The sequence below is a fragment of the Clinocottus analis genome, unplaced genomic scaffold, assembly GCF_023055335.1.
Source record: "Clinocottus analis isolate CAN_PGR_092001 unplaced genomic scaffold, fCliAna1.0.p SCAF_11, whole genome shotgun sequence".
NCBI classification, from domain to species: Eukaryota; Metazoa; Chordata; class Actinopteri; order Perciformes; family Cottidae; genus Clinocottus; species Clinocottus analis.
The window spans coordinates 16,446,173-16,460,913 of NW_027175832.1; the positions used below are offsets into that span (position 1 = coordinate 16,446,173).

Below are 14,741 nucleotides of genomic sequence, written 5' to 3' on the forward strand. Positions count from 1 at the left end.
AAATATGATTAAGTGAGAAGCGCAGGCAGGCTGTGAAGCGAATATCTTCATTGTGAGATGAAAAAATATTTACACTGCTCTTCCGTTCCCAATTATTCTTTGTATTCTGTCTCGCTTTAGTTGGCTTTTTGGGGCTGATCTTCAGGTCCAACACGTGGACAAACATATTAACAATAATACTGTCAGAAATGGAACTATTTTTATTCCACTAAATATATTCAGAAGCTTGCAGGGTGAGATAAAACCTGTTGGTATTTCTGGTCTCCACTCGTTTTGAGTTGAGGTATGTTTTCTTTAGCGGCAGGAGTTACGCAATCTTAACTCCTGCACAACACGATGAGAAAGATAAAGAGGGAGTGTGTTTCTTTTTCGCAAATCGCTACAAAACATAAGGATTGGGGGGATAACGTTGCTAGGAGACCCTGGCATCAGCTACATATCCCAGAATCCTGCCTGTGTGTGTGTGTGTGTGTGTGTGTGTGTATTTGCGCACCTCCTCTCCCCACTGCGTCTGTGTGTCCTTGCTCTCGTACTATAAAGCCGTCACCTCTTTCCTCCGCTCTCTGCTCAAGAAAAGTCCAGGACTAAATGACACTCAACTCAGCTGCGCCCACGGAGAATGAGCGGCGGATGAATCCACACTCTGAACACACTGCCCCCGGCTACGGGACGAGAACAGAAAGGTGGAGACAAAGTCAAGGAAGCTAGGAGTACAGTGGATTGTTTGACTTTGGGCATTTGATGATCGAGCTCGTAGAGGACATCCGTCTGCCTCTCAGCGTGCTCTGCACCTCGCGAGCAACACAGCATACTTTGACGCTCTGAGGAGGTAAATTGGCAGTTTTCATCCAGCCAGTTGGAGGGAAAGAAACACTTTGCCATCGCTCTATCGCCTTCAATTCCTTTGTGTCCTCACTCATTATGTTTCTGCTTTGTGTTGCAATGACATGAACAACTCTTCGCAACTTGACGGGTCCTTGTCCCATCATGCCTGTGTCTCTTTTCACTCTGCCTCCTCTGGACTTCCACCTTTTCTTTCACGACGCAGACTTTTCCCTGTGAATCTGCTTTCATTCATTCCTCTATTTCTTTTCTTCCGACATTCAGTTTTTCCTCGGACGCACTCGCACATCTCTCACTCTCCATCATCAGCTCTTCGTACCTTGCTCAACTCCCTTGCTTGATTCATCCCCCCCCCCCTTATTTACCTCTCCTCTCTCACCATTTCCCACGATCCATTATCCTCTCCTTTTCCTGAGCCTAAGGACAGCCAGGATTCAGGGGCTTACCATATTCTCATTCTCTCTTCTAATTGCCATCTCCTCTCAACCCGCTCTCCTCCGTGTTTTTTTTCTTCTTCTTTCACCTCCCTCCCCATTATCCTTCCCGTCCTGTCACAATGTACTCCTCTGAGGAGCTCTGGAACACCACCGAGCAGGTCTGGATCAACGGCTCCAAGGCAAACTTCTCTTTGCGAAAACATGGGGAAGATGAGGAGGAGGAAGAAGAGCAGCACCCCTTCCTCACAGATGCCTGGCTGGTGCCCCTCTTCTTTGCCCTCATCATGCTGGTCGGACTGGTGGGCAACTCTCTGGTTATATATGTCATTTCCAAACACAGGCAGATGAGGACGGCAACCAACTTCTACATAGGTGAGGAGGAGCAAAAGCTCCATTCATTCACAGCATGCTTACTTTATCGTGGACTCCCAGTGCATCAACTTCAAATAGATCCGATAGATATTTCATGCAAGTCTCCTTCATCTATCTAGAATCGCTTCTTTGCATGCCAACAGTGGGTTTTAAAAAAAACTTCAGAGGCATACGAAGGAGCTGCATGAAATTGGACTCACTCTGTTTGCTCATAAGTGTAAAAATGTCCGTATTAATGACATGTTTGATAAAAACAAAAAGGTTTCACTCTCACCATGAGGGGGAGAGATAGGAACCCAGACGCATCCTGAATATGAAAATTTGAACATGTGAAATAATTGCCAGCTGAGAGACCTTGCTGCATTCAATTTGGTAAAAAAGTACCTGTGCAAGTAAATCCTTTCTATAGCTGAAGAGCTCGGTTATTAACATGTGTTATTTGCTTATTTGCTCTTATTTACAAAGTTCAGCAACTTTGGGGAAAATGCACATTATTTATTCTTCTATTCTTCTGTTTTTCTTTTAAATTTCCAGCATTTCCATTCAGATTATTTCATACACAAATGCACATAAAAAAAAGGGTGGTTGGATAGATGTCATTAATCTCAGATGTTTCAAGTAACATACGAAAAATCAAAGAAGTGCAACAATCATGCACTGGCCTCACTGACTTGAATCTCAGGTGATTGATTTCTGTTGTTGAAATCAGTTACAGCACGTCTGACAGAGCTTTAATCTCACCTGTCACTTGGGAAGGAATGAAACATAGAATAAATAAACAATAAAAAGGCATGGACGCATGTACAGGAAAAAAGCGTGTCCATTTGGGGAATTCTATGATTTACCATGGAAACAATTTCTGTCTCTGTTTGCATATTGCACCGTGTATGCGTCATGAATGTAATCTCGGGTAATGTCCCATGGCCAGAGTATTAAATCAGTTTAATAATCAACAGCATTAGATTAGCGCCAGCACCATATGCCCACCCTTCCACTATAATGATCCAGCTCCTATAACGGGATTAGATCAGTGAGTGCGTGGCGTATTTGTCAGACTGACAAAAAGAAAATGAAGCAAGATAGATGAAGACAGCTTGGTGCTCTATCGAAACATGAATTTGTGTTTATATTCACCAGAAGATACTGGGTAGGCAACGGGGATTTAAATAAGCAGTTTGCATGTTTTTCCATGTCTGTATAGGTGTACTGTAGGATCTGTTGTCAGGCAATCAACAGTTTCTGTACAGCACTTCATCAAGTAAACATATGCTGAATCTGAAGTACGAGCTTGGTACTTGACATCAAATGCAACAGATTCATCTTCCATACCATGAAGCTTTTTCAGAGTCACCAAACATAAAACAGCCAGAGACCACACTGATGGAGACAGACACACATTTTTAAGATTTAGTTTAGTAAAGTTGTCCATTTCATGATGTAATACAGACTCATTGATCATCACATTGTCTTCCACCAGTTTAAAGGGTTCCGTGTCAGATTCCATGTGACGATCAGCACAATCTAAACTCATGTCACGTTTTACAATCCCTCATTTCTCACTTTGTGATGTGATTCTGAGCTGCAACGACAGTGGAAATTATTTCCCCCAAAAACTATAACTTGACCAGCCAGATGGTTTCGTGACAAAGAACCATCTGCGATGCCGTCATTGGGAACAATGCGGAAAAGAGCAGGCACTTTCCAAATGAACTATCAGTTCTGATGTAACAGATGCAGTTGCTGCATACGCTAACCTCTGTTCGAACGGCTGGTTTTCAACAAACAGTTGCATCTCTGTGTCGTCTTGCGCAGCTCGGCCACGCCTGAAGCCGCCAGTCGCTCCTCACAGGACGCCGATTGGCTCGCGATCTGGTCAACTGGACTCAAACCCATTACTTGAAGCCAGATAATGCGAATGCGTGGATCCCGTGACATTGTGAGACTCAACCTGCATGTTATGGACCAGAAACTACCGACACGTCCTCATTCCCTCAATCCAACTAATCACATATTGCCGCTTTTGTCAGACTCCTTGACGTCACTTATCAACGCACTGGGTCGCCCAGTGCATCAAACTATGGCACTGCACTGTTCATGTATTATGATGTAACCATTATCCCATCAGATCCTGCCGATAGGTGCATCAGATCAAAAAATGAGGAAAAACTGTGCTTTTTGTGGTTTGACTTGGAGGACCAAAAAACAACAGATATATTTGAGATGAACACGAGCATGATTTGCATATTTGCTTGAAAAATAACTTGTTTATTGATTTTTTGTTGTTGTTGACAGACTACTGAATAATCCATGAACTGTTTTAGCTCTGTTGTGGTGTTGTTAAGCCTGAACATAACTGTGCATTGTGTCCCTATTGTCAGGTAATCCACTGATACAAGTATCTATCTGATATTTTCCTGACACTAGTGCCAATTACATCTGTTAAACACTGCACACCAGACATCCTGGATGTTGTTTTCTCTTTCTGCAGCAAACCTGGCTGCCACTGACATCATTTTCTTGGTGTGCTGCGTCCCCTTCACTGCCACCCTTTATCCTCTCCCAGGATGGATCTTTGGCAACTTCATGTGCAAATGTGTTGCCTTTCTACAGCAGGTAAAAGCATGAATATATATATATATATATATATATATATATATATATATATATATATATATATATATATATATATATATATATATATATATATATATTATCACATAACATAATTACATTCTTCTTGAAACATGTGCATTCACACACAAATAAGTGTTATTTTGTGTTCTTTCTACACAAAGGACTGAAACAAAGGGAGTTATGCTCTTAAGATTAAATACATGTTCTTATAGCAATGATTTTTGAGGACCTTTCCTAAACAGCTGAGACATTTCATGACTAAAAAACTCATGTTTCAAATCCATTCAAGGAAGTCACAGTTTGTCCAGTAGGTATTACAGTTAAGGTTTAGAAATCTTCAATCCGAAATGTTGCATTTATTGATTTTTTTTTTCTTCTTTCAAAAACGGTTTATTTACACAGTTGAGAGTTGGATGTCGAAGCAACAACCAAACTCCAGCAAAGGAAAAAAGCACAGGAGGGGAAGGAGGAAACGGCAGCGGCCGTTTAGAGAGAACAAAATGTTTCTACAAGTTACAGTCGCATCCATTTTAAAGAAACTGTATACAATAAATGGACATATTCATCATTTGGTTTGTGGATCGCAGTTTTGAAAGCTTAAGCTCACTACTTTGGCCGTCGTCATTTTCATATAGACTTCCATACTATTAAACATATTTTTGCAACCAGGGGACTTGCCTCCTTCTGGCCATTAGCAAGAAGACACTTCTGCATTGGCGTCACGCTCCAAAACAGGAAGTTGCCGCTTTGGCAGCGCTTCCTCCTTGTTTGTCGTTGACCAATGCACAATTTAAGGGATGACAGCTCTATGTGTCGTTCCCTGAAAGTATGCATGTTGGACAAAAGCCTCCTAACGAGAGTTGAATCAACATCGGACAGAGCGTAGTTCTCTGTTGAAGAAGCAGCTTAGAGTTTGGATAAATGCATCATTAGGGAAAAGCCTGTGAAATATTTCAACTTGTTGACTTCATGCAGCTTATTCCAAGAGGATGACTAATTAAAATATACTTAAACCCTTATTGTGGCGTCAAGCTCAGACATTAATAACCCACCTTTCATGACTACACTGTAATTACACTTTATATACGTACACTAATAACTATGGAGGACTAAAAATATGCTCTGTTGCCACCCAGACAAGGCCATACCGTCACTGAGGATTATACAGAAGCTGAGGATCGCCTTTGTTAATAATTAACATGTCAGGAAATACACAATGTATACCCACACCATCCTTCGGTGAAACCAAGAAGAGAAGCTCATGAGCTTGACTAAAATATGCTGTAAAGCTATTTAATTTTGTTTGGAGATGCAAAGTCTACCTCATTCATTTCAAACCTAGGAGGCGGAGACGATCTGTCTGATGAAGACTTTGTCTATTGAATGCAGTTTGATAAGATGTTCACTTTTAATTTGAGCAGAAACAAGGAAGGTGTCAGTCTGAGAGGCGGCCCGAGAACACTGGCAGGAAGGCTCAAAGCATTTTTTATTGAAAACACAGAGACGTGATTTTGTTTATCAATCTAAACATGGAGACTAAGACCTTGTGAGCTTGTTTTTTGAAAAAACCATGACTTTTGAGGAACCTAAATCTTCTTTTTGGAAAAGCCTGCCATCTTCTCCGTCTTTTATTAAGCAACTTGGCATCTTAAAATATCCCCATCAGTTTCTATAAAGAGAGACCTGTCACCTTTTATGATTGCATGTGCGGGAAAAGGTTTGTAATGATTATAATAAGACTGACCGCTTTTTCTGCCTGAGCCGCATTCATTGGTCAAATACATCTGGACTGTTTTTGCCTCGTTTAAAATGTCCACATTTGAATGAAGACATTGAAAGGGGAAACATCAGATAAAGTAAACTAGGCCTGCCGTGTTCACATGCATCATCAGTCTCTGTTTGAGCAACATTACATGACAGATTGCCCTTCGACTGTTTCTTCTTCAGAAGTACAACTCATTGCTGGCACCAAAATGTTCGCTGTCTAAACTGATTTCTCACTTACAGAAACGAGCTATAACGTGGTAATTGGTGAGTTTTAGAGGTGCCGCGACAGATTTAGTTACTTTCGGGAAGAGTCATATTGATCGGACAGATATAAACTGTATCAATCTTCTCATCTAAATCGCATCAAGAAAGCAAACGAAAAAAAAAATGATCAAAATGTTAACTATTCCTCTAAAGCCCACCAAAACATCTTAGGTATGGTGTAACACTAGCACGACACACGTGACTATGAAAAGTCTTCGCAGACAAAATGTTTACCCTCTGAGCACACTGTAGGAATGTCACTAAGTGAGGATAGTATCAAACGTACACACCTGTACAGCGTGAGGTGCAGGATCCACAAGTTAAGATGAATGTTCACGTTACAAAAAACAGACACAGGTCTAAATCAGGTATTGGCAGTCACGAACAGGCAAATCTATCCAGAAAGACGCAGGATCAGGAAGGCAGATCAGAGGCGGACTAGCTCGGATGGATGTGAGCTGTCAATCTGGCAAAAAGATAGATGTTCACACTGCGAGACTAATGACAGAAGTGTCAGAGGAAGGGATTTGGGGGTTACTGCAGGAGCTGGATCGGAGATAACAGAATCAACCTGTTCCCATTCCCAGCTCATCATCACATATGGAGACTTGGTCCGGACCCCCTTAGGCAACAAAACTACTCGGCTAGGTTTAGTAAAACATCCTGGTTTGGGTCAAAGTTTCGAAGTTTGTATAACTTCAGTGACGTGGTGAAGTAAAGTAATTCATTTTGCTTTCACAAGGGAAAGCCATCGCCCAATTAAAAGTAAGTGTTGTTTGACCCCCCCCCCACCCCCCCCCTCCCCACCACCACCATCTTCCCTATACATACATTGTTGCTCTTTACACACCAGCAGCTTCCACAAATGGGTTTACGTTGGAGTTACCTCCTGCATCGGTATCAGACGCAGAGGGCCGTGACAAAACGTCGGTGTCTGCCGGCCTGTGACTGAGAAACGAGCTGACAGGAGAGTTAATATATCACAGGGAAAACAGACCAGCCTATACGGCATGATTACTCAGGGCTGGCTAAAGTCTTGGCACGGCTAATTAGCATACATTCATTTTTGAATTGATGAATATTATACACCGAAACAACACAGAATATGGAATTGTTTTTCACCCCAAGGGAAAAGGAGGACTTGAGAGAGAAAGCACAAGTCCCGGTGAAAACCAGCCATCCGTCAATCATGTGTTCTGCAAAACAACATTAAGCTTTCAAGCCGTAGCTGCAAAAGTCTCCTCTCTACAACCGTTTTCTCATAAAAACAGTGGGACGAAACTTGTTTTTAATGGTCTGTGACCTATCGCCATCCTCCAAACAGATTTTATACACATTTCGAAGTCAACAGCTTGTCATGTTCACGGGGCGTTGAACTTTTAGCTCTACAACTTTATCTTCTGCCGCAGACAATCTGTTGGTGGTGTTAGATTTGACCCTGCTTATTGCTGTCTGTTGTTTCTTGCTTATTTTTCTGCAATGAATGTTTCACAATCTCAAATTAAACATGTATTGAAACAACATGAATTCCAATTTGTTGACATGAAACAAGTCTGCGTGTCTGTGACTTAACGAATGAGGAAAGCAACTTTGAACTGTTTTGTACTGCAGTGAAACTTGTTTTTCGCTCCAAAACCGAAAATAAACATGAAGTTCATTTTTTGTTTCGCATATAGAATTTACAGAAGCTACTTGCATTAGTTCTTGTACAGCCCTTTGAAAGTGAAGAGCCGTATCTCTCCTTTCATTTTGGTTTCTGGTTCAGCGTGAAGAATTTTCCATCTACAACAAATGGATTCAAGAGCTATTTCTACTTTTTGCACCACTTACATCTTCCCTATCCTTAGACCTTGAGTACATATGACTTCTCTTTGTTTGCAATTCAACAGCATCACTTGTGTTGGCTGTACCCGTAATGGATAGGGACTCAAACGGGTTCTCTCCAACCAGTATTTTACAACAGTATAGAGTAGATAGTTTTTATTTTAATGAATATATAAAGTGATAGCTAGGGAGTTTTCTTCGAAGCTGCATATGTCAAACTGCCTTTTCAATAATGGTAAAAGAGGAAAAGATGAAAATGCAGAGGCCCTACTAGACTATTATGTTTTTCTATTCTTTTCTGTTCTAGTCCATTAAAGAAGCGTCTTTGAAGCAATGAATCTGAACACCTGAACATAAAGGTTGTTCACTCTATTGTAGCGAGTTATACAACACAGATTATACAATACAGATATACCACTCTCATGTCTTGAATATGAAGTTGCAAGTAAATATGAATTTGGAAGCAAATTAAAACAAGTTCTAGTTCGACCATGTGTAATAACCACTCTTAAACCCATAAATTGTCTTACGGGGGATTTATTTATCTTTGGACGTAACGAGCCGAGCTGTTTTTATACATATTTAGCACAGACATTAGGAACAAAAGCAAAAAAAAGAGGCATTTTTAAAGGATTTGCCTTTTCTAACATTGAAGTCAACGGATTCAATGTAGAACACGAACCAAAGACATGGATACCAGTGACCAGGGGCAGTAACACAGCAACATAAAAAAAAATATATTTCCCACAACAGAAATGAAACTGAATATAGATGATCTAAATGTATTCTCTTTGCAATGTCTCAGTCCATTCATCTGAAGATATATAATGCATTGAAGAAACAACAAAGCAACAGAGAATGCACTTTGACATCCTGCTGCTGGTTTATAAAAGCACTGAATGGTTTAGGGCCTGAATACGTTTGTGATCTGCTGCTACCTTATGAACCATGCCGACCCCTCAGGTGGTCTGGGAACCGGTCTACTTTCTGTCCCGAGAGTCAGAACTAAACATGGAGAAGCAGCGTTAAGCTTTTCTGCTCCACAGAACTGGAACAAGCTCCCTGAAAGCTGCAGGTCTGCTGAGACCGTCAGCTCCTTTAAATCCAGATTGAAGACTTTTCTGTTTGCCTTTAATTGAATCAGATTCAAGGATATCACTTTCTGCATCTCACCACTGTATTTTTTTCTTCTTCTTAAACTGCACTGCAACTATTAGTCTTGTTTTTCATTTTGGCTGTTTTTTAATGTTTTAAAATGAATGACCTTAATTTGTTTTAAATCTTGTTTTCTTCTGCATTATGTTCTAATGCTTTTAATGGTTTTATGTGAAGCACTTTGAATCACCTGGTTGTTGAAATGTGCTATACAAATAAGCTTGCCTTGCCTTGAAGATGACAGGGTAGTGTGTTGAGGGATTGTGATACTTGCTTCCTCCGAGGCTCCAACATTGAACTCCTCATGACCCTTTTCTGATCCTCTCATCACATCCCTTAGGGATTCCCTCAAGCTAATGGCTCCTGGCATTACAGTCACACATAAGAGCGGGAGGGAGAAAGGCAGAGAGTCAGATACATCCAGGATTATTTGGAAAAGAGAACTTCTGACCCCTCATTTGTCACTGCTGCTGCACACATTTCAAAGCAACATGGACAGGCTCGCCTACATATAACACAGACCCTCAGAGGTCGATGTATTTGAAGTGAAGAAAATGTCATTTTTGTAAAGAGGATGAAAGGACGCGCTTGTTTTCGGTTTCATCCTGCTCTACTGAAAATGGATGTGCATGAAAGGAAAGCCTTCAGTCGAGGGGGCTTTCTATAGAACATAATCTACTCAAATGATTTTGGAGCAGCTGGTGATGTTACATAAAATTTAGAGTGTGTTTCCTGTGCGTATCATATTTTGGGAGTACCTACACATTGTTGTTGTGTTGTTGCAACCCAAATTCCACATTAAGCCTGCAATTAACATTGTGATGTGTCTGCTTTTCATTTGATCAAGTGCCATTGAGCCTCATTACAAATTAAATTTAATGATTTGTTCATATGCTAATTGACAATACTGAATGCAAATGGCCCTGCGCTCTGCTTCCCATCTCTCTGTATGCTGATCCTCCCTCGCGCTGTCGTTTAAGAGAGCTCATTAGCAAAACCTCAGAGTTGGAACATCCTCTCTTGCTTCTTAATAAATGAGAAGTGATTGAATACAAGGAAGGATGCTCGAGGCCAACTTATATTGCAATTAGGCCCCCCAAACTCATCGGAAGTTTGTGATCGGCTCTGTGAGAAAACAGCTTCATCTTGTCCTTGGTGTACAATGTTGTCTCAAGCATATCTTGTAAAAACATCTTTGTATAGCTGGAAATAATCACTGACATTAACGTCCTTCTAATTTTTACATTTGCAACATTAGTTTTTTTCTTCTTCTTAAACACCCAGTGTTTGTCAAAGTCTATGTGGATACATGCACACAGTTATCCACATAGACTTTGTAGAAACTATAAAGACAGTAAGAAAATTAATGGCAATGGCAATGCATGCTGGGGAAGTAAGAATGTGAGTCTCCTGCCCCCTTTCCTTTGACATTATGAGTTAAAGGAAAGATGTGAAGGAGAATTCTTAAGGACTTATGAAATTACAAAGACAGAGATTTTTTTTCTTTTTAAGCAGATTTATTTACAACACATGGAAGGTGAATAGAAAAACTGCTGTAAAATTCCAGTAAAGGTTCCTGTCCAAAACAGAAACTCCCCTCCTAAGAATGGGGGTTGGTTATGGTTTTTATCCACAGCTTACAATCTGAGTAGTAAAGGGCTTGGAATTGTGGGACAGCATTTGCTCCTTGTCTTCTGTAAAGGATGGTTCAGTGTACTCTATGCTAATGGCCCATTGCTGAATGAAGTAACCGCTGTTGTCTGTGTTTGAACTGGGGATTTCTTCCTCATTTCGGAGTCTTTTCTAAAAGATTATTTATTAAGATATGTTGGGCTTCCACTGCAGCATGTACACAGAATCATGTTTGTATACTCCTTTTTTAATCTGACAATTGAGGGAAACTTAAATGTTGCCTGCATTATGTTGCCCGGCAGTTTTTTTTCTCGGGAGATGGAGCTTGGGATTCACATCCTGAGGCTAGGGTGAGGTAAGGTTTAGGCAACAAAATGTTCGGAAAACATTGACAATCTTGACCTAAACGTAATCCCTGTGAGGGCCGAAAAATAAAATAGTTTGAACATGCTTAGTTCCTACTAGTGGATATTGGAAAAACAAACTAAATATGTTGTCAGTGGAAGTTTTGCAGACAAGAGTTTTCCGATTCTCTCCAAATATATTTGTCATAGCAAATTAATAGGATACAGGTTTACATTATTGGCAGGGTTGGAAGCTGGGGTTGGCCGAACAGGATATGAGTAAATCATGTGTGTTTTGCTGTATTGCTGCTAGGTGACAGTCCAAGCCACCTGCATCACTCTGACAGCTATGAGCGGGGACCGCTGTTACGTCACAGTCTACCCTCTGAAATCTCTCCGCCACCGCACCCCAAGAGTCGCCATGATTGTCAGCATCTGCATTTGGATCGGTACATCCCGCCATTTCCTCCAAGTACATTTAATTGTAGTTTTTTGTTTTATTTTTATGAATTCCCCACAAAGTTAATGAATATTTAAGACCGCTTGAATATAAAGTTTGTAAGGGAAATAGCTTGCATGATGCTTGCATGATGAACTAACACAGCCTTTTTGCTTCCCAGGCTCCTTCATTCTGTCCACCCCAATTTTAAAGTACCAGCGAATCGAGGAGGGTTACTGGTACGGCCCGAGGCAGTACTGCGTGGAGAGATTCCCCTCAAAGACACAAGAGAGGGCTTTCATCCTCTATCAGTTCATTGCTGCCTACCTGCTGCCTGTCCTCACCATCTCCTTCTGCTACACCCTGATGGTGAAGAGGGTGGGCCAGCCCACAGTGGAGCCCGTCGACAACAACTATCAGGTATGAACAAGCTTTATTTTGCTTTCTTTTCTGCTTAATTTCTATTTCTTGACTTCGCTTGAAGGTTTGACCGTAAGCTCTCAATTGTCAGCTAATTAAAAGTTGGAAAAGGTCTTTTCTTCTCTGGCGACACTACCTTTCCCTTTCTAGTGTTTGTCGCCTTGCTTTGATAATTGCTTTCTTTGAAAATGTCTTTAATGGATAAAATGACTGTGTGCAATGTTAAAGTGTCACTCATAATAACAAACCCAAAGATAACTGTAGCGCTAGTCATCCTGTATCTTCAATAGCTGGTCAACGCTCCTGACTCAAATAGTTTTCAGTTGCAATAGACTTCTGTTTTAGTGAATTAGGTTTGAAAATGACACAGCCAAAGTGTAGTGACCAGTTCATGACCACGTAGCAGCATTAAGCAGCTAATGAGACTTCAAAGAAGAGTGAATATTGGACCCAATCTGGCCGTCAGACGCATTCCTGACCAACACACTCGCACATTAATGCGTCAAATTAGCTTCATCAGTGGTGCTAAGCATCAAACTAGGAAGCTCTTTGTATCCCCGTGTCAGTTTTGGACTCGTCAGTGACGGTGTGTCAATAAAGACTTGTTACATGCATAAGCCCGATGTTTGCTTGCCTTGAGTTGTATCTGCCAAATGAGCCACTTTATTTGGCTTAATCCTTAATCCGTGCAGTTGGTGTCGAGCTGTCATCGCTAACGTTTGTACAGGTGTTCATTGTGGTTAATGAACACAGATTGCAAAAAAAAAACAGTCCGGTGGTCCACTTTACGCAAGCAACACAGGGTGAAAATTGACTTGGCCTTCTGTGTGAACGCACAATTCTTCTCCTCTCCTCTTGTCCTCCTCAGGTCAACCTGCTGTCGGAGAGAACGATCAGTATCAGGAGCAAAGTCTCCAAGATGGTGGTGGTAATCGTCCTTCTCTTCGCCATTTGCTGGGGTCCCATCCAGATCTTCATCCTCTTCCAGTCTTTCTATCCTAACTACCAGATCAACTACGCCACATATAAGATAAAGACTTGGGCCAACTGCATGTCCTACGCCAACTCATCGGTCAACCCCATAGTTTACGGATTCATGGGAGCCACCTTTCAAAAGTCCTTCAGGAAGACCTTCCCGTTTCTGTTCAAGCACAAGGTCAGAGATAGCAGCATGGCTTCCAGGACTGCCAACGCTGAGATCAAGTTTGTTGCTGCGGAGGAAGGCAACAATAACAATGCAGCAAATTGAATCTGATTTACAAGTAGCATGCGGGAGATTATCGTTTGTATCCAGCGCAAATGCTGCAAGAAGACATTGAAAACAAACTATTTCCAGCCATGGGTTTACTGTGTGAATGGAGAGCAACTGGCTGATCGCAAAATGACAGACTTTGTCTGGCAGACAAATTTTTGTTATGTTAATGAATACTACTAATTAAAAATGTAATGTGTGGAAGCAGAGATTAATAATACAGATGGACACTAACAGTGTCTGGCACAATTTGTCACCTGTTTGACAGCCAAGGCCAGGCAGTGCTGGCACTTTACATCATCCATCGTGCTGCCAAACCCCACAGCCAAATATCAGAGGACAGCCGCACACATCTGATGATGAGAGGAAACTTTGGCCTGAAAGCTGCCGGCATGAGTCCTAATACTATAATCCCTGTAAGATCCAGGCTGACAAGGTCTGCAGTTATGTTATACACTATTCATCATTTGGAGAACTGATTATATTTTGTATTTTAAAAAAACATGAGATTATGATGTTTTGGAAATGACAATGGGCAATTATCACACAAGAACAGATGTATATGGATGTATCTTCTTTTTTCTTTCTTCCCATCGCTGGAGAGAAAGAGAAAATTCAGGAGATTCTTTCTATATCTGCCATCCTGTGAAGCAGCTAACACTGGAACATTTCTTCAACGAATAGCTCGAGTGGGGTTTTGTGGGAAACGATCCTTCACCTCTTTCCGGCCGAGAGTTAACCGAGAGGATTGTGACAGCTCTCATGTCCGAGCGCTAAGCGAGAGCCAGGACGTGATTTGTGTAGCATAGCATAACGGCGGGAAGCAGAGGGAAGCAGAGGGACATGACTTTGTAAAAAAGAATTTTTTTAAAGCACCTCAAAAGAAGAAGCACATATCAGATTTGTTTGAACTGGCTGTTGTTCACCAAGAAACATATATACGAAGGTGTTAATAGGCATATTTTCTTACATCAAACATCGAACACAGCCAACCCCCCCTTTTTTCTGCCAATCATGTTGAAGTTGTTAAGTTTAAGAGTTTGTAAATAGCGTTAATGTCAAATTGCAGGTTGTAATAAAGATTTTTTTAAATATATTACTTAGCAATTAACAATAAAGAAAGTCTGGCGTTTAATGCGTTTCCAGCCACATTTAATTAGTTTGATGTTATTGTGTTAGTTTGCTTTTTTTTCAATCCTCAAATAAACTTTGTAACCATGAAACCGTTTTCAGTTGTCTCATTATGAACGTTGAATGAAATGTCATACTATTCCTTTAAATAATTGAACTGACATCAGATATTGTTAATTTGTTGTATCGTGAATCTGCAAAAGTATCTTTCCTCCTTTAAATGTTCA

At 40.9% G+C, this 14,741-nt stretch overlaps 1 protein-coding gene across 1 annotated transcript; it reads left to right on the forward strand.

The window, feature by feature from the left end:
- Positions 1–827: 827 nt before the first annotated feature.
- On the forward strand, positions 828–14,505 carry kiss1ra (KISS1 receptor a). The gene is made up of 5 exons (XM_068571032.1): positions 828–1,652; positions 4,141–4,265; positions 11,586–11,721; positions 11,893–12,131; positions 13,000–14,505. Exons 1-5 carry the CDS (start codon positions 1,400–1,402, stop codon positions 13,378–13,380), a joined length of 1,134 nt encoding a protein of 377 aa, XP_068427133.1. The 5' UTR covers positions 828–1,399; the 3' UTR covers positions 13,381–14,505.
- Positions 14,506–14,741: the final 236 nt, after the last annotated feature.